The sequence below is a fragment of the Amblyomma mixtum genome, chromosome 4 (genome assembly GCF_055824585.1).
Source record: "Amblyomma mixtum isolate Tamu chromosome 4, ASM5582458v1, whole genome shotgun sequence".
Taxonomy (NCBI): domain Eukaryota; kingdom Metazoa; phylum Arthropoda; class Arachnida; order Ixodida; family Ixodidae; genus Amblyomma; species Amblyomma mixtum.
The window spans coordinates 11,154,947-11,175,966 of NC_143015.1; the positions used below are offsets into that span (position 1 = coordinate 11,154,947).

Below are 21,020 nucleotides of genomic sequence, written 5' to 3' on the forward strand. Positions count from 1 at the left end.
TGGCCATAAGCAGGGAACAGGGCTGGGAGATTGCTGAGGAGCTGGGCCCGCGCCCAGGCGTGCTGGCGGTTCGCGTTAACACGCGGCGGAACGTGGTGGCGGTGGACACCGGCTGCGCAGCTACCTTCGGCTCGCTTCTGGCCACGACTGTCATCCGTGGCCTGGCTGTGTGCGCCAGGGAGCCAGCTCCTCGCAACCAGTCCAGTGGGCTCGTGTTCGGCGTGGACGCGCGCCGCTCAGCGGACCAGCTGCTTGCCGCAGTGGAGTCGGCGGTGGCAGTGACGTCGGCGTCGCTGTCGGGAAGCACGTTGCTTCTCCGATTTGAGGCGCCGATCCCGCCGCCGCATGTGTACATTTACAGGCGGCGCCTCGCTGTCCGGCCCTGCCGCCCGCTCCCACTGCAGTGTTCACGCTGTTCCAGCCTGGGCCATGCCACCGAGGCCTGCAGAGCTGCTGCCCGCTGTGCCCGCTGCGGTGCACCACACGACACTGGAGCGTGCACCAGCGAAAAATCGCGCTGCTCAAACTGCGGCGGTCGACACCGTGCCACGGACCCTTCATGTCCCCACTGGCAACGAGAGAGGCATGTCGCCACGATTTTGGCTTCGTCAGAGGTGCCTCTCTCACGACGTGCCGTTCGCGCGGCTGTACGTGAGGAAACGGCTCCGCAGGCTGCACAGCAGCAACCAAGCAAGCGCAGCTATGCGCAGGTTGCGGGCCACAGCAAGCAGCAGCAGCAGCCTTCTCAGCAGCTCCGGCCTCAGAAGCAGCGGGGGCAGCATCCCACGCAGCAGGCCGGTTCCCGCACCGCACCAGTGAGGCCCGCACCGACTACCTCCGGTGGCTCCCCTCTGGACGCACGCGACGTCTTAATCGAGCGCCTGCAGGCCGCGCTGCGAGCACTAAGCGTGCTCCTGCCAGAGGGCTCCGAGGGTCGCCGCATCTGTGAGGAAGCGACATGCCCTCCTGCACTAAACAGCCAACAACATGGCTAGTCGCGGGCAGTACCCCGCATTCCCACAGTCCTGCAATGGAACGTCCGCTCCCTTGCAGCGCGATACGCTGAGCTCCGCTCACGCATAACATCCGAACAACCAGAGGTGATCGCGCTGCAGGAAACTTACGTCCGGCTGCGGGATGGGGAGCCCCAAAGGCGGCTGCCCGGCTACATCGGCTACCATTCACCAACGAAGTGTGAGGAGGAGTCATGTGCATCAATCCCCTGCGGCGACCCAGCCCATCGACCCGGAAAATCGCGGGCCTCCATTTATGTGCGGCGCGACGTCCAGCACGCGCTCGTCGGCACGGCGGCGGCGACAAGTGACGTTCAGGAGTGCGTGGCAGTGACAGTGCGCGTCGGGGGTGTTGACACATCAGTGGCCAGTGTTTATATGCGCCCAGCTGTGGCGTGGAACGCGCTGTGTTTTCGTGCAGTGTCGTCGTGTTGTGCCCCGCGCCAGCTCATAGTTGGTGACTTCAATGCCCATCATTGTGCGTGGGGCAGTGAGCGCAACGACCGGCGCGTCGACGACCTGCATGACACAGCAACGCAGCTGGGACTCACTCCCCTCAACACTAGCCAGCCCACCTTCCGACGGCGTGGATCGTCAGGCTCCTGCATCGACGTTGCGTTCGCGTCCAGCGGCATCGAGGCGACCTGGCGTCGTGCACCATCACTCTGGGGCTCGGATCACTTCTCCATCACCATAGAGCCCACTGCTAAAGAGGCGCGCCCCATGCGTAGGTACGCAATCGTGAATTGGGGCCGCTTCCGCCAAGAGGTGGACGCCGCCGCTGCGTCCGGCGCCGATTACTTCACCAGTCTTGTCCGGAGCGCCCTCGCAGCCACGCGTCGCGCAGAGGTGCGGGCAGGTCAGCCAACACCCGACAATAAGCTGCTCGATCTGCGCGACAAAAGGGACAAGGCGGAGCGCAGGGCGCGACGGACGGACAAGCCAGAAGACTGGACGGTCTACAATCGGCTAGACGCAGCGGCAAGACGTCACTCCAACAAGCTCTATCGACGGCAGTGGGCTTCTCTCTGCAACACGATGGAGAAGGATCGCAGCTCGCGGCGGCTCTTCACCACCCTGCGGCGCATCACTACACCTCAGGCGAACCCTCAGCCCCTGGCCGCTCTCGCCATCTCGGGCGGCCAAACAAACCAACAGCTGGCTGAGCAGTTCGCTGACCGATTTGCGCCACAGCGCCCCGCGAGCAGTGCAGTGACGACATCGGGCCCCAGTTTTGACGCCAGGTACTCTTCCCCCACCCCGGATGACGGCCCGTGCAACGCGCTCTTCCCAGTGGCGGAACTGAACGACGCGCTGCACCACTGCACCCGCCGCTCAGCGCCCGGACCAGACGGGGTTACGTACCAGATGCTGCGCAATCTGGACGCGGAGCAACGTCAAGTCCTCCTGCGGCAGCTCAACCTGGTGTGGGAACGCGGGGTGCTACCTGAGGAGTGGCGCACAGCGGTCGTCTGCCCGATACCGAAGCCAGGCCGCCCACCCACGGAGCTCAGCGGATACCGGCCAGTGGCGCTAACGTCGGGGGCGTGCAAGCTGATGGAGCATATGGCGCTCCAACGCCTGCATGCGCGGGCCGTGGAGGCGGACTTGTTCGACGAGCGTCAGACAGGGTTTCGCGGGATGCGCTGCGCGGCAGATTCAATCGCGGACGTTGTCTCCGCACTCGAGCACGCCGTGGCGGCACGGCAGGTAGCACTGCTCTTGCTGCTCGACGTGTCGAGTGCGTTTGACAACGTCCACCGTGCGGTAATTCTCGCGAGGCTGGAAGAGGCGGGCGTGGCCGGTCGTCTGTTGCGTTATGTGCAGGGGTTCCTCAACGCGCGCACTATTCGCGTGCGCGTGGGAGCGGCTCTCTCTCAGCCCCGCCCGGTGGATCTAGGCGTGCCGCAGGGGTCGGTGTTGTCCCCGTTCCTGTTCAATGTGGCGATGTCGGCGGTGCCGGGCTGTCTGCCCACAGGCAACCGGCACCGCGTGTACATCTCCATATACGCGGACGACATCGCTCTGTGGTGCTTGGGACCTCCGGGCGAGGCTTCCCGCGTGAGAGACTGTCTCCAGGGGTCCCTTGACGCTATCGGCGACCGGTTGCGGGGCCTCGGCCTGGCGCTTTGCGCGGAGAAGACTGCAGCCATGGCCTGCGGAGCTCGCAGATGCGCCCGTCTGGCGCCGCTGACGTTGGCTGGGACGCCGCTGCCGTGGAAGAGCTCCGTGGGGTACCTCGGCCTGGAAATCGACCAGCGCCTCTCCTTCCGCCCCGCGGCGACCAGGGCCTGCCAGCAGATGAAGAGGACTACAGCCGCCGTGCACAAGCTCACCGCCCGGGGCCAGGGGATTTCTCAGCAGGCTGCGCTGCGCCTCTACAACGCCGCAGCCTTAGGGGCGATACTCTACGCGCTGCCCCTCGTCACGGTGCGCAGACCATCATGGAAGGCACTGGAGGTGCAGCATCGCAAAGCGCTGCGGACCTGCCTCGGTCTACCCGGAAACTCGCAATGCGAGGCGACACTGGCCGAGGCGGGCGCGTGGCCGCTGCAGCTACAGGCCACGCAGCGCTCGCTGCACCACATTGACTGCCTTCACCGCGCACCAGACGGCGCGGAACTCCTGCAGCGCCTTCGTCAATACCCGCGCTCAAGAATGGGCGCGGCACTGCAGGAATATGACCAGCTGACGCGCGCCACGCCCCCCTACGGCCTCTGCTCCCCCTGGCCCCTCACGACGGAGGTACAGCGAGAGATCGTCGGCATCGCGGGAAAACGCAGCACACCACTATGTGCAGTGCAGCAGCTAGCCGGAGCCGTCATCTATGAGCAACTGCGCGACCATCTGCTGGTGTTCACTGACGGCTCCGTGGTGAGCGAAAACTGCTCGCTCGCCGCAGCGGCCACCATCCACGCCCTGCAGCTGCACCGCCTGCAAAGAGTGGCTTACCTAGGCTCTTCGACCACGGCGGAGCTACTGGGTCTTCGCCTGGGCTTGGACCTGGTGCTCACCCTTACTCCGCCGCCACCCAGATGTGCTCTGCTGTGTGATTCCCGTGCCGCCCTTAGCCGCCTGCAGACTCCCGGCCGTGGCACCCCGTTGCTGTGCGCGTTACGCGAGCGCATTGAGCGCCTCGCGGAGCGCAGATGCAGTATTCGCGTGCAGTGGGTGCCCGGTCACTGCGGCATCCGCGGCAACGAGCAAGCCGACGAGCTCGCCACCGCCGCACATCAGCTTCCTCCCAGCGACGAACCGCTCGCCCTGGAAGACGTGCGTGCGGTGATCTATGACCACCTCCGTCAGCAACACCCGGACCCTCGCATCGCGCGAGGAGAGCGCATTTCTCTCGTCGGCGCGCGCTCACTGTCGCGCCTCCAGCGGGCGATGATCATCCGAGTGCGCGTCGGCTGCGTGTGGCCCGGGGAAAGACGGGTGCGCCACGGACTTTCGTCGAGCGACGCGTGCGCTGACTGCGGCGCAGTAGAGACATTGGAGCACATGCTCCTTCGCTGTACCGCTTCTGCAGTGCCGCGTCGCGAGATGCTCGCGGCCTACAGGGCGCTGGGAATCATCCCGGACAGTCTCGAAGCGCTCCTGTGGCCGCGCGGCAGTGCGCGCACCCGTGACAGAACAATGGTGAGCCTCTGTGCGTTCATCGAGCAGGCGGATTTGACTTCCCGCTTGCTCTACGCCAGGTAGTGCACCCGTGACACGAACGCTCCGTGGGTGCTACCTCGGACGGTATACGCGGTCGGGCGCCCCACCCCGGCCGCTAGTGCAGTGTGCCGCGCGCGCGATTAGTCCGAGACAGGACGCTACGTGCGCGCGGCTATGTACATACAGTTTACTTCTTGTGTAAGTGATTGTGCGCAGTGGCCGCTCGCGCGCACTTATTTTCGGACAATGCTTGGACATTAGCGCGCGAGCGGCGCGAACTTGATTACTTTTGTATTTTGTAAATAGTGTACAAAGCTCTCCCCTGTCCTTTCTTGCTGTCGCTCCCCTCTATACTTCTCCTCACTATCCTCTCCCTTTCCCTTTCGTTTCCGCCGGCTGCAGCTCGGGTGCTTAAGATATTAGATAGCAATTGCCGCGGCCGGCAACACTCTTTTGCTTCACTTTTTATTTATTTTTTTTTAAATAAACCACTACCACCACCATACCTCCTCCTCCCGAGTGAGACTCCGGGGGAGAGGGTACGAATACGGAGGAATTAGAGCGCGTGTTCGCTGACGCAAAGCCTGTTTCTCGGAAACTTGGGACATAAACGGATCTGAGGGAAGAGGGGAAGGTGGCGGGATATCGGATGTGTCAAGGTGTGTCATTGCATCCACATGAATATTATGCGGATCCTAGGCATGCCCGCGAATCCAATGTATACGCACAGGACAGGGGTATTTTGTGCAAAGTTGATGAATGGATTGTGTGACTTGGAATGTGCGCCGGACAGCCTTAAGCTGCTTAAGGGAGGCAAGGGAGTCGGTGTAAATGTGAACAATATCGAAAGTGGGTACGAGTGGAAGGGAAGCAATGGCATTGTGTATCGCCTGAAGCTCCAAGGCAAGAGGGAGCAAGTATCCGCGCTATATGTAGCGCGGGAGTTGAGATGAGGATGGGAGGGACTGTAAACTGCAGTAACTCCCTGCACTGCTGTGTGTGATGCATCGGTGTATATTATGCACCCTGAAGGAAGATAGGCGGCTGATATCGGCGTCGATGCAGAGGGGCGATTGTCTGTGATCTGACAGTATGACCATGGAGGAAGTCTGTAAACGATGAAGCTGAAGCGACATCTTGCGTGCTCTGTTTGCCTTACGCTGGTCGATAAGTTCACTCAATGTATTAAGTTGAGCGTACTCTTGCAGAATGGGTATGGGTGTGATACGAGGAAGATAAGTTATGGCGCGCATAGCCTCCCGATTGACTGATTCAAGGGAGTCCCACTGTCGGCGGGTGAGGCGATGAAATTGCGCCTGGTACACTATCCGACGCTGAAGGATGGAGCGCACGAGCTGACGGGCAGTATCAAAACGCGCTGCGCCAGAGCGCATAGCTATGCGTCGAATCAGACCGCTTTTAATTCATCTGCACTTCCACGTGCCATCGCTCTTTGGAATGATCTTCCTGACAATATCGAATCCATCGGCAACCATAAACCATTCCAGGATCAGCTACGTAGATATCTTACATGACATCGCTTTTTGATTTTCTTTGTCGCAGTGTACTTTTGTTCCTTCGCTGCCATTACGTTTTGTTTTGGCCGTATGTCCGGCATTCATGCTACTTATAAGTACCTTGTATCCTATGTATAATTTCGCCTTTAAGTTTTGCTTTGTACATTAGTTTCTGTTTACTTAATCTCTTGTATCTCATGTTGTATTAATTAGTTTCTTTTGCACATTTTGTCGTTCTTTGCCCTCCTTACTCAATGCCCTTCTGGGCCCTGTAAGGTATCATGAATAAATAAATAAATAAATAAACCTGTTCATCTTATTGCGAGGAAACTGTCCACCGTGGCTTGGAGCTACATGATTGGTCCCGAGAGGCTGCTCGGGAAGTGCAACTCGTAATATCCGAGTTGGCAACGCGTGACGGAAACGTAGCCGCGTGTCACGGCAGTCGCAATTTCTGTTTGCATTAACGCCTGTAATGCTAATGCATTAAAATAAAATAAAGAAAAGTGTCCGTATCTGCGAACTGATATACAATGAGGACCACTGAAGCGATCTTCAGCGATTGGTCTTCAGCGACCAATGAGGGTCGCTGAAGAGACCCATTATTGCGATCGCTTGGTGCCCATTAGGCAGAGCAGAGGTAACCCCCGATTGGATTGTTAAAACGTTTATTTGGGGCCCGAATTTTTTCCCCGAGAGCTACACGAGGGTGGTGATCCCATTTATTACTTGACGGCACGTAGCTAATCGGTCGTGTTCTCTGCCACTGAAAAACTAGCTCAGCTCTGCCCCAAAATAAACGGGCATAAATATGTCCATAACGCCAGCACGGATAAGCACGAAACCTGCTTCGTCGGTTGCAGAACGGGGGTCGTCTACAGGATTTTCGTCTACAGAGTAACTTTAATGTGTAGGATTCCGAAATACGTCCGTTAACCCTTTTTGATCTTTCGGACTAGGTTGTTTTCTGTCTTCTACTTTTAATGCCCCTTTTGGTTCTTTTATCGCTTTTAAATTTCTTCCTATTTTTAATGGTCTTTTAGGCCTTTTAGTTCATTTTGTTCACTTGTCATCTCGCAGTGTCTCTTTGTTTTTCCTGTACTGCCTGTTCGCGTCATCCTTTTTATCGCCCCTCCACTTGTCTTTTTAATCATGTTTAGTTTTCATTTTTTGTTCCCATCCAAGGGTCACCCTTGCCGTTATGTGTGTCTTCAATTTTAGTATGTTATCTTTCGGCCGCGTGCAGACTCAGCAGCTGTTACCCATTTCTTCCCGCCCACTTTTCAAACATTGATATATATATATATATATATGTCGCTCCACAATAAAATATTCAGTTGAAGTCAGCGCTGTATCGTCTTGTCTTTCTTCGTCCTTGTCTTAGGAGTGCGCTGTGTTTTTTCCCCAAGATGAACTGCCAACTAGCCCGCTCTTCCACCCTTGCAAGTATACAAGATTGTTCTATCTTGCGCGAAACGCTACAGCGGACAGAATTTCGAAAACGTGGTTACCGTCAGTGCTGTGGCCAAACAAATTTTAACTATATCGACAAGCTACGTTCACTGCCGGGATTGCTTTGCCTGGCCACAGCGGCGAGAGTAACCGCGTTTTCGAAATTCTAAAAATTGATATGGATATCACTTACGCTGGGTCACACGCCTCTCTGTAACTAGGGAGCCTAACGGTTATAGTTACAAAAGTTAATTATTCATTCTTAGTTAAGAAGCGTACTAGCCAGCACGTCTTAGCTGTATTCTGATGTACGTATGCTATGCTGCTGACAATACTATGGCGAAAAAAGCGCCCATCCCTCAGTTGAAGTTCAGCGTATCTCCTGCCTCTGCTATGTTCTGTCCAAATTTACACTGAAAAAATAGATTGGAATTAATACGACCAACCAGTCCTGTCTTCCTGCTCTGACAAGCCAAGCAGCAAATGCATCCACCTGACGGTTGTGTGCTGGGGCATTTCTGACGCGAGAGCGTTAGTAGCTCCCTGTCGGAAAAAAAATTGCCCAGCGTCGATGTTGGCGGCCGTTTGAAGTCTCGCTGCCGGAGCGGCCGGAGCACGCGGAGAGTGTGGTGTGTCAGAGATTGTGACGTCGTGTGCATGATGAGGTGTTTTTAGAAGAACGTCAATCTGGGCTAGATGGTGCATTACTTGAGGCAGAAATGGTAATAGCGCTACAGCAAGAAAGACTGACACAGGACGTGCGCTACCGTTTTTCTTACGCTTGCCTCAAATTTTCTATATATTTGCTGGCTTTGCAGTTAATAAACTGAGAAGCAGTTAGCGCACGTCCTGTGTCAGTCTTTCTTGTGTACGTCTTGCTGTAGCGCTATTACCATTTCTGTCTAAAAAAAAATCATGACGTGTGTCGTCACGAAACGCCGTTATCCCTCAGAGCCATTCGGAGCATACTCGGAGCCGCTCAAAGCCACACGAAACTGGTCGGGTCCACTCGGAACCAATAGGCGCGCGGAACGCGCGCTCTTGCCAGACTTCCTCTGACCTTGGGTGCGTGTGGACGTGTCATGGAACTTGAGACAACTATACGTCGCGGGATCTGACACTAGCGGAGAAGTGCACGACGGGTAAGGTACGGAAGCGACGGTCTCGTGAGAATCCTTCGCTGAATGAACGTGATCTAGCAGTAAAACGCCAAGCTCGACAGTGGGTTCCCGCAACGACTGTGAAGGACGTTGAGCGTATGCGGCGGAACCAACAGGCAGGCCTCAAGTTGCGACGGCCCAAGCCTGAACCCGAACGCGCGAAGCGTCAAGGCGAACCAGAGATAAGAGGCGAGGACGAGTCGCCGTTATGTTGCGTATGCTATCGCTAAACGTACGATGTGGGGTTGTCTGGGTGTTGGTGGGAGTCCTTGGCCTTCCACCCAGACAAGGAAGCATGCATGCGCTCCTGTCCTATAGCGTCCAAGTTCAAGATGGACGTTGTATTCATGGTACTTTGCAAGTTGCCTGCACTGAGCGCAGAGGTGAACTCGAATGTGCCTTATTTGATAAACCTGAATGCACTAAAAAAGTATAGAATGTCCGAAAAAAGTGCCTTCAAATTTTTACTATGCGCAAGAGGCATGGTTAACAAAACAACCCTGAGCTGTGGCCGATCCTACGTAGGCCAAACGGGGCGCTTTCTAAAGGAAGGGCTCTGGGAACATCGGTTGCCCCTAAGGAGAAATTATACTTCACACCAAGCAGCGCACCTTAAGGAATCCAGAGAATGCTCCTCACTCGTCCATATCGTGAAACGTGATAACACAGAAGACTTTAATAATTACAGGTCAATGTCTGTTCTCCCAATATTTTTTCAGGGTTGTCGAAGAAGTTATAAATGTGCGATTCAGAAACTTTTTCCAAAAACACGATGCTGTAAAAAGGTAAACTACAAATTTCAAAAGCAAAAGTCCACGGAAATAGAATTACTCAATAACAAAGACAAAATAATTGAAATCTTTGAACGAAATCTGATTATAATAAGTGTTCATCGACTTTAAGAAAGCTTTTGATTACGTTATAATTATACTTCAAAAACTTTACTGATACAGAATAGAGTACCATGACACCTAATACAGAGCTACCTGCAAAATCGCCATCAGTACACAAACGTTTACAAAAGCGGAATCATGCACGGCGTCCCGCAAGGCTCCATAACACCACTTCCTTTTCTGATGTACAGTCTTTGCCAAAAGTAACCAGGCTGCATGGTTTGCTTCTCATTCGTATAACAGAGCCCGCACGGCTTCCCTAAAGATCAAAAAGTTATTTGAAGGTGAGAACGGGGGTTCTTACTATGATAACCTACACATGATAACCTTGTATATTCCTTGGAACTAGTCCAAAATAATTCCGTTCGCTTCATTCTTTCAAATTACAACTGTACGGCAAACATCACAGCCATGAAATCTAACGTGTCACTCCCACCGTTACAATCTCGCCGTAAAATTGGTCGCCTAACACTATTTCACAAGCTATATCATCACGCTACGCTTCACGACTATTTCATATCACCCCCAGAATACATTTCACGTCGCATCGATCACCGCCACAAGGTTGGCATCCCAACATGCCACACCAAATCTTCTTTTCAGTCATATCTTCCTCGCACATCTGTGGAATGGAACCGCCTTCCCCCCGATATTGCAGCCATTGCAGATAACGAAACCTTTCACGACGCAATAGCTAACATTTTTTATTCTGAAAGAAGTTGATCATGTGTTATATCTGTTTCCACTGTGTTATGTACATTGATTTTATGTTATTTACGCTTTGTTAATGTTGTTTGTTTTAATCTGGAGAAAATTTATTTTGTACTACCTGTTTTCACTGTATTATATTCATTGTTCTTTATCCTAATTAACCCACTCCCCTCTTTAATGCCTTTGGCCCTGAGGGTACAATAAACAAATAAATAAATAAATACAGAGATTTATAGCTTGAGGGCTGGCATAATAGCTTTAATATACGACTGAGAAGAACGACGTGCAGCCTGGTTACTTTTGACAAAGCCTGTGCATTAATGACATCACAAGCATACCACTCACACCAGATATAATCTTGTTCGCGGACGACACAAACTTATCTTAACTACATCATCTTCAAAACTGTGTGAAAATATGGTTGGTAAACTTACATCACTGGCTGAGAGCAAACAAAATGGAGTTTAATGCAACTAAAAGAAAGCATTTTATTTTTCGGCCTCCTAACAAGGCAATTACAGATGGAAAAACCTGTTTGCTCTGAAGGACAAGTCTGTCATCGAGTTATGTCTAAAAATTTCTAGGAGTTCATTTTCACGAAAGCATTGATTGGTCTATTCAGAGCAACCATGCCATTAGTAAAATATCAGGTTCGCTTGGTATATTTGTAAATTAATGCCATTAATTCTGATTTGGCTAAAAACAGCTTTAGTGCTCATTAGTACAATCACATATTCAATGCTGCTTGCTTATATGGGGGACTACGACAAAAATCAATTAGACAGGGTCCATAAGCTGCAGAAAACTGCATTGAGATTTATAGAACGACCGTCCTGGCTTTGTCATAGTGCACCGCTCTTTAGGAACCATCACCTCCTAATCATTCGCAGTATATTGCATAGAAAACTAGCCTTCACAATACATTAAAAGAGAAAAATTAACCCTGCAGCCTTCTTGAAGAAATACACTGATAAATGCCACATTCATGACTTGCGAAATAATACATGTAGGAAAGAAAAACTGCGAACAGATTACGGCGTCCAAAGACCATCTTATCAAATTCCTCAGTTGTTAAACAAACATCCTTACCTCAGACAACTACTACAAAAAATACATCTGCCACAGGATTTAAGACTAAAATTTTTGATGTTTATGGTCGTTGCAAGTATAAATATTATCATAGTGTTATATGAAGGATTAAATTTGTCTTGTGCATATTTGTTTGTGTTTTATTCCCGGTGCCTTATGCTTTCGGTGCACACATTACGGTGCACGTAATGTGCTGTTTGAAGTAACATGTTGAAGATGTTTCATGAACTGTGCTTTGTGTGCTGTATTGATGCTGCTTCTGCTTTGACATGCATTCTGAGCAAGTGTCAAATTTTGGTGGTTGAAACGGGCATGGGGCATTTCGCTGCCTTTTCGTCATTGTCGCAGAGACTTGCTGTTGTACTCGTCGGAATACACTCGTGACGTACATGCATATGAAAGAATCCAATAGACCCCGAAATCAAGGAGCGCAGGGGAAAGTTTTCTGTTATTTTTCTTATTTGTAGTGTTGATCAACAGCAAGTGAACAGGGTAATTGTTTTATCGCTGAATGCTATTGCAGAATAGAAAAAAATAATAACATGACGCCGGTTGGATCCAAACCCGCAACCTCCGAATTTTGCGTCCGTTGCTCTACCAACTCAGCTACGTACGGCAGCGGCTGTCCATTCTACCTTCGCGGTTATTTACGCTGCGGGTAATCTAACCTTGACAGTACCTGCCGCGGTGGCTCAGTGGTTACGGCGCTCGGTTGCTGACCCGAAAGACGCGGGTTCGATCCCGGCCGCGGTGGCCGGATTTCGATGAAGGCGAAATTCTAGAGGCCCGTGTACTGTGCGATGCCAGTGCACGTTAAAGAACCCCAGTTGGTAGAAATTTCCGGAGCCCTTCATTACAGCGTCCCTCATAGCCTGAGTTGCTCTGAGACGTTAAACCCCAATAAACCAATAAACCAAGCCTAACCTTGGCAGTGTTCACCAGTGCTACCCTCGTATACAGCGACGGATGTAGCACGTCCTGCATTACCGTGAATGTCACGTGGGACGGGGTCGAACGGTGAGGGTGGAAGCTGTGCGACAACTCTCTTATGCTACCTATGGCATGAGGTATGTACCTATGCCCAAAACTGAGGTCTTGTTAAGCAATTAAGAACATTTATCAGCAGCAGTGTTTTCTACTGGCATCGTCCCCATTGCTTGGTTATGTTTTTTGTAATCACCAGCCTAACTAGGCCCACTGCAGGGCAAAGACCTCTAGAGTAAACGCTGACCTATATGCCCTAAATATCGTTGCATATGCGCATCAAGCCCTTGGCATCCTTCTTGAGACAAGGACATATTTCAACCTTTTCGTGCCAGATATGACTCACTTTTCTTTTTCCGTTGCCGCCTCACGGATTGCCGAGAATAACGGCCTCCCATATTTTAACTCACTTGGAGTCAATAATGAGCGTATAAAGAAGAATGCTCTTAAGCACGGAAAAAACTCAGCGGTGCTCGCTTAGGCGACACGACGGAAATGCTTGCGCGGTAGTCATTACGAATAGCGCTCATTGACCACACACCAAACTCTGTTTAATTTCTTTTACTTTTTGTTCTTAGCGTATTCGTTTTCGTCTTCTTTTAACGCCAATACGTCAGTCATTTCCTAACATTCATGGATCCCTGGGAGTCCTCTTACCATTCTTGGTGTGGCGGTGCAGCGGTTAAGCTATGTGCCAGTGCCTTGCGATAGCAGGTGTTGATAGTGCAATCGAGGTTACTCTTCCCGGGCAACCTCACGCGAACAATCATTAAATTAACTGCCATTTCCCACGTTGGGCAGTTTGCTCACAATCCGATGGACAGGGTCCACTCCTAGGGCTTCATCTAGGGCGTCACTTTCTCTGCTACATGTCCCCTCTAACGCTCGTGCATTAAAAACCTGCGGTATATGCATTCGAGAGCCGTACCTCGATAAGTGTTCTCTCTTTGTAAAGTAGCTTCATTAGATTATACCGTACTCGCATACGGGGCAGAAACGTAAAGGCTCACAAAAAGGGTTCAGCTTAAGTTAAGGACAACGCAGCGAGCTATGGAAAGGAAAATGATAGATGTAACGTTAAGAGACCGGAAGCGGGCAGAATGGATGAGGGAACAAACGCGGGTTAATGACATCCTAGTCGAAATCAAGAGGAAAAGAAGGGCTTGGGCAGGGCATGTAATGCGAAGGCAGGATAACCGCTGGTCCCTAAGGGTAACGGAGTGGATTCCAAGAGAAGGCAGGCGTAGCAGGGGGGGGCAGAAAGTTAGGTGGGCGGGTCAGATTAGGAAGTAGGCGGGGATAGGGCGGCCGCAACTGGGAAAGGACAGGGTTGGCATGGGAGAGGCTTTTGCCCTGCAGTGGGCTTAGTCAGCCTGATGATAGCGATGATGATGATGATGATTTTTTTCGGTGCCCCTATTTTCTAATGTCATTGTGCAAATCACAAGGTTATTGTTTTTTTTTATATGCGCATCACTGGATATGCGTACCTATATTTTCGGGGCTACCAATTGCTTAGGCTACTGGCTGAAAGTTGCGTACTTATACATGTATTAGTGTTCTATTTTGTCAACACAAAGTGTAGATGAATTCTATACAGCCCACTGGATTTTATTGGGCATAGCAGCATGAAAGCTCCCTTTCTTTGTTCTTTGAATTTTTCAGAAAAATCTCGACTGCAATGTTTAGATATGCAGATGCGGCAGTAATAGACAGCATCACGCGCTGCGCATGCAACTCACCGCTGCTGTAATTCTGGCGACGCCACCGTAGCACTTGCTTTCATTGCGCTTTTTTTCGGTGCATTCGAAGCCCCTCTTGTCACTCTCGAGGATCCTGGAGTGGATGTCGTTGGTGTGCAGTATGGTCATGTTGAAAGTGTCATCGTCGCTTGGCTGCACTCCATCGGCGCTGCTTGGATGCATCCATGTGGCGACAACAAGTGCGATGCACACGAGATGCACCATGATCGTGCCCACATGAAACAGAGGCCTGGCGAGAGCCACGTACTAAATCCAAGTTTTCGTCGTCTGCTGTCGTCTTTTATCCGATATTGGCCAGACCTAAGCTGCGCAAAGCGTGACATTTAAAACGCTTTCAAATAGCGACCGCAATGCAAGAAAATAAAATATATATTTTCTGGATACGACTAGAAAAAATTCCAAATAAAATTAAGACCTAGTTCTTCTCGCTACTTCTGAAGGGCAGTGTCATTGTTGTTGGCTCGTCCCTGCCCTCATCTATAAAGTACGACTAGGCTCTTTATTTCTCACAGCGACTGACTCATGCCGGCTATCCACTTTTGACACTTGACCTTTTCACCGCGACGATCCGCCGACAACTTGCACGATTGTCCGCGTCGCTGACGCTCCATTTCATTTGCCGTCCGAGAAAAGTGGTTTCAGGAATACCATGTCTATTTGTTAAAGGTCCTGTCACTTTTAAAAAATTGCACGAAAATACCGATGGCATAAAAATTAGGGGGACGAATACTGAAACTATGCTGCGCTTGACTGCACTAGGCACTGATTTAATGTACTTTTCATTAATTGCTTAAACCCTTTCAGGGGCTCTGAACGGGGATCTCACTAAAGGTGCTGCATTCCTGAAGTGTTAAAGGACACCACTTAAAGAATAGGCTTCCAAGAAAAATTTTTGAACGCGCTGTGTAGAGCACTGTAAACAAAAATCAACACAAATGGGAGTTCAAATGGTTGGCGTCCACCTTTAAACTCCATATACGGAAACATTAACTCCATCAATATGGAGTAAAAATGTGCTAAATGACCTATTTTACTCCCTGCACTCAGTAATGAGGTATAAAGAGGATTCTCCTCCTTATAACTCCCATTTCTAACTGAAGTTTCTTGGTCTCAGTGCACCCCAAGTCCTCAACGGAGTAAAAAAAAACACCATTTTGTGCAATCCGCCCCGCCTAGCGTCTCGTCTGCTTCTGGTCAGTCGTCTGATAACGGCGGTGAGGGACGACCGCTTGGTTACCATCGTCGCTGGATCTGCTCACTTCTGCGCCTTCACGGGCGCCTGCCGCGGTACAAGACATCGGCTTGTCGCCATTTTCCGCTGCAGTACGTTACATAATTGAATTGCTCCTGTGAAGCCTCCAGTGCTCTAACCATACCTGACCTTCTTTTGTGAGTGTCGCCACCCCGTTACAGCCCCTGCTTAGGATTAATTTCACAGGCTTTTTTCAGCGTGGTTCTCGCGATGTGTTGCAGCAGATTACCTCAGTCGTATTGAAAAGCCAAGCCTTAATGAGGCGAATATGAAGGCAATCTCTGCCATTCCAAACTATACTATCAGGGGTGTTTTAATCTTTTCTGCTCTAGTTTTTAGTCAAATATAGCGCGGCGCATGACCGTGAAAACTACCCAGCGTCTCCTTTTCAGTTTCGAACTATTGGTTATAATGTTACATCCCTTTATCTACGAACATGGCCAACGAAACGAGCTCGTACAGCAAAAGGAGACGACAAGCAGACGACTCCTGCCGCGTACGCCGCAGCTTGGTTTGTGGAGGCGAAAAGAATGCGCGACGCGGGGTCACATTAGGCCAGTGCAGTTTCCCAAGTTTGGTTGCCGGCGGCCTGCAGAGCTACTGGCCGTTTCCGCCGCTGTCACTGCTGTTAAAATGAGCCCGAATGAGACTAAATAAACATGACGCCATTTTTGGGCTCCATTTCAGTGGGGAGTAAAAATGTACTCCCATATACTCCAAAATAACTCCCTTATATAAGACAGAACCCAACCGCCACAGAAACCAAGGGGCACAGGGGATTTTTTTTTAATTCATTTATTTATTTTGTGGTGTTGATCAATTTAGAATATTACTGAATATGTCATCGCTTAAAGCAAATTGATTAGAAAAGCAGAAGAAAAAACAACCACATGCCGCCGGTGGGATCCGAACCCACGACCTCCGAATTACGCGTCCGGTGCTCTACCACTGAGCTACGGCGACGGCTGTCAAACCTTCTGCTTTCGGGGGTATTTATGTTTACAAATAACCTAACCTTGGGAGTGTTCACCAGCGCCACCTACGTTCCTAAGCGGCGGACGCAGAACGTCCTGAGTTACCGCAGGTGTGACGTAAACGTCATCGAACGGAGCGGGTGGAAGCTGTGTGAGAACCCTCTTATGCTTCCTATGGCATCAAGGCTGCCAGAATCGAGGCCCTCGCTAAGCAATTAAGCAAACAAGGAAGGGGAATGAGGGGCTCGTTGTAAATATGACAGAAGCCAACAGCCACAGAAACTAAGGGGCACAGGGGATTTTTTTTTTAAATTCATTTATTTATTTTGTGGTGTTGATCAATTTAGAATATTACTGAATATGTCATCGCTTAAAGCAAATTGATTAGAAAAGCAGAAGAAAAAACAACCACATGCCGCCGGTGGGATCCGAACCCACGACCTCCGAATTACGCGTCCGGTGCTCTACCACTGAGCTACGGCGACGGCTGTCAAACCTTCTGCTTTCGGGGGTATTTATGTTTACAAATAACCTAACCTTGGGAGTGTTCACGTCTAACCTTGGGAACGTTCAGAACGTCCTGAGTTACCGCAGGTGTGACGTAGAACGTCATCGAACGGAGCGGGTGGAAGCTGTGTGAGAACGTTCTGCGTCCGCCGCTTAGGAACGTGGGTGGCGCTGGTGAACACTCCCAAGGTTAGGTTATTTGTAAACATAAATACCCCCGAAAGCAGAAGGTTTGACAGCCGTCGCCGTAGCTCAGTGGTAGAGCACCGGACGCGTAATTCGGAAGTCGTGGGTTCGGATCCCACCGGCGGCATGTGGTTGTTTTTTCTTCTGCTTTTCTAATCAATTTGCTTTAAGCGATGACATATTCAGTAATATTCTAAATTGATCAACACCACAAAATAAATAAATGAATTAAAAAAAAAATCCCCTGTGCCCCTTGGTTTCTCTGGCTGTTGGCTTCTGTCATATTTACAACGAGCCCCTCATTCCCCTTCCTTGTTTGCTTAATTGCTTAGCGAGGGCCTCGATTCTGGCAGCCTTGATGCCATAGGAAGCATAAGAGAGTTCTCACACCGCTTCCACCCGCTCCGTTCGATGACGTTCTACGTCACACCTGCGGTAACTCAGGACGTTCTGCGTCCGCCGCTTAGGAACGTGGGTGGCGCTGGTGAACACTCCCAAGGTTAGGTTATTTGTAAACATAAATACCCCCGAAAGCAGAAGGTTTGACAGCCGTCGCCGTAGCTCAGTGGTAGAGCACCGGACGCGTAATTCGGAGGTCGTGGGTTCGGATCCCACCGGCGGCATGTGGTTGTTTTTTCTTCTGCTTTTCTAATCAATTTGCTTTAAGCGATGACATATTCAGTAATATTCTAAATTGATCAACACCACAAAATAAATAAATGAATTAAAAAAATCCCCTGTGCCCCTTGGTTTCTGTGGCTGTTGGCTTCTCCCTTATATAAGGGAGAAAATAAAAAACACCATACAAATGGAGTAAAAACAAACCTCCTTTTGGGTGTGCGTTAGAGGAGAAGCCATTTACTCCCTTTTGGGTGGTTTTTTTCTAACAGTGTAATATCTGCTTGACCTCTGCAAAAATGGAAGCAATCGCGATCTCTAAAAAGAACTAAGCATGAGCGTGAGACGGAGGAGGGCACAAACAAGAAAAAGTCGCCCAACTTTCCCGCGCTATTACGGGTTTTCTGCTGCAAGTAGATATGTATTATTTGGCTCAGTTTTCGTGACGACAGAATGCAATAATTTAGCGAATTTATGTGCTACTGCGATGGAAAGAAACACGAACAACGTGGTGCTTACACGCTACATGGTGCCTACACGTTCGTTCATCAAGCTTTTGACTGAGTGATAAGAAAAAGACGTCAGTGTCGTCATAGAATGTTTCACATACGACTCTGGCGTCTTTTTGCCGCCATCGAAGTAAACGCGTGTTTTAAAGAAATGTGAACAGCGGAACACCTAAGCTCGATGAGTGAAAAAAGTTGGGCGAGTTGGTACATATTCACTATTCACAACAACGCATGAAACCAGGACAAAAGGGGAGAATATACAAAACAAGCGCTGTAAACAGCGCTTGTTTTGTCCATTCTCCTCTTTTATTTTTGTTTCGTGCGCTGTTGTGAATAATTAGCACCTAGGCTCCGCTTTGTTCCCGTTTCTTTCTATTGCCCCTGTACTCACCTCAGAAGATGTTTCAGAGCCCCTTTATTGCCGAATGTCGCGAATTCATACCGTTCGGTTTGCACGCTTCGTACTCCTTACATGCATACTTTCATGCATGCATGTATGCAGCTTGTATGCGTACTTTCATGTCGACATGTTCTTAACATAGCTGACCTTTCCGCTCGGAATGCTTGGTGATACTTCGAACAAGCTGTTTGAAGAACAAGCAGATGCGAGTGCGCGACTTCCAGCTGGCGTGCAGCAATACCGCCTTCCTCAGCTTCTGACAACTTTTGCTCCATGCATTTATTCGATAAAAACTAGTCTTCTTATTTTGAGCATTCGAGTCGATTATAGGTCTACGATTCGGCCTTTCGCAGAACTAGCACTTGCTGTTCAAAATGGAGCACATGCTAATTGTGGCTAACTTGCGATACGCCAATTTCTCATACTTTACCGGCGATATCAAAATATTGACATTGGCTTATCAGTGTGGGTACATTAGCTAGCATAATATAGAAGTAATGACGTTTTTCTTTGATTCATTCTTAATTAGAGCTTTAATGGTTGACATATATGCTTTCAGGGATATAGCTTAGGCTGACTACTTTCAAATGTGTGCTTTGTGTGATGTAAATAGAAAACCAGCGGAAAGGACGCTTTCTCAAGGAGGAAAAGTACACAGGACAACGCTGGAAACACAACTGAAAATTCTTTGCTTGGTGAATCGCCAACATCAGAACAGGGCGCACATGCGCGAGAGAAACCACAAACGTTAACAAAACAACCAACACGAAATTGATTAAGCAACCGAAGAAAGCATGTGGCAGCCTATGTCCCATTCATGAAACTACTCTTTTGCCGTGAACCTAACAGAGCTGTCGCTGACGCATTCAGTTCCTAACTGCTTGATTTTGAAGACTTCTAAGATTTCTCGTTCTATCTGCGTGTTGCCGCGGCCGATGATTCTAACATTATGGAACAGAGGGGTGCAGTCTTTGCAGTGGTTGCAATGTCTTGGCAGATTTGCTGTGTTGCGTGGCTGCAGCGAAGTGCGGTGCTGCCTCATACGGTCGTTACAGTTCTCTCAGGTTCACGGCAAAAGAGTACAGTTTCATGAATGGAAGATAGGTTGCGACATGCTTTTTTCGGTCGCTTAATCAATTTCGCGTTTGTTGTTTTGTTAACGTTTGTGAAGGCTCTGCCTTGCAGGCCATGCCTTGCAGGCCTTACAGAGGAGGCGTTGTTCTACGTAGGGAAAGCAGCGGAAATAAATGCTTTTAAACTTTTCAATGAAGGCTTCACATGCTGTATCGGCACTATCGTTGAGCAACACATTTTCCCAATGTGCTGTAGATATTGCACTAGCAAAGTTCTGCAGGGTATGATCATTTATGTTTTGATGCCTAATAGAAAGATTTGCGGAGCTTGAGATTTAAAGCCTTTGCAAGCAAGCGACAGAAATATTAGAGAATGGTCACTGATATGAATGTGCAAAACGCCAGAGGCAACTGGAGTGTTGTTTGAGTTTGTAATTAAAAGTCAGATAATGCCGATGAGGCCAGGTGTACGTGTATCGCTTGGTTAATTACATTTATAATAGCGTTAGTCTCTACCAGCTCGTAAAGTTCATCTCGTTGCGGGCTAGCGCTCAAAAGATCTATATTGAAACCCCCTCCTAGGGTTAAACGGTAGTGGTTCCAATTAATCCAGTCAAAATATGAGCCAAGGAAAGAAAAGAAGGTAGAAAATTTTCCTCCCGGTGGTCTATACATAACAGAGATGACGAACTCGTTACTTTCTTTGGTCAGTATTTCAAAATTTCAAAATCTGCAGCACTTTTTGGGAAGGATTCAACAACTTCACAGCCTAGGATATCTCTTTACAGTAGCATGACACCACCATCCCTCTTACGGCAACAATTTAAGGAATGCGATTTTAGTCAAGTTAGACATGTCAGACAAGTTAGTCTGTCTTGTCAACATCGGTGGCCGACCTTATGTGAAGTTCAGAAGAAGTTTCGGTTTTGCGAACAAAAACCTTCCCGTCTCGAGAGCACGCATAGCACCATTCCTTCTTCTCCTTTCTTTCAATGTTCATTGATGATAGCTTTTTTAGGTTCAGGAACCGATGCTCATTCACATAGACGGGGCTGGTGCCGGATTTACCGACATCGGTTTGTGTCGAGCGCATTTTGCGAGGACAGCGTCCCGCTTCGACCTTGTATGACACTGGACAACAGTGTGGGAACAGGCAATATTTTTTGAAGGGCCAGGGTGACACATATCAGTATCACCTGGCGTAATGGGTTCATGTACTGCCTCGCTTAGGCTTTGAAGGATGTCATTTAGGCTTTCAT

At 49.8% G+C, this 21,020-nt stretch overlaps 1 protein-coding gene across 4 annotated transcripts in view; it reads right to left on the bottom strand.

Annotated features, from left to right (window-relative positions):
* Positions 1-21,020, bottom strand: part of LOC149345690 (protein 5NUC-like) — a 109,140-nt gene that overhangs the window by 75,238 nt on the left and 12,882 nt on the right. For 2 of the 4 annotated variants that reach the window (XM_089586194.1, XM_089586196.1), the window contains exon 2: positions 14,222-14,542. In XM_089586194.1, coding sequence (XP_089442320.1) covers positions 14,222-14,446 — 225 coding nt within the window. In that variant the 5' untranslated portion in view covers positions 14,447-14,542. Of the gene's footprint in view, positions 1-14,221; positions 14,548-21,020 lie in introns of all 4 variants that reach the window. The other 2 variants (XM_089586193.1, XM_089586195.1) reach the window with 1 other exon arrangement.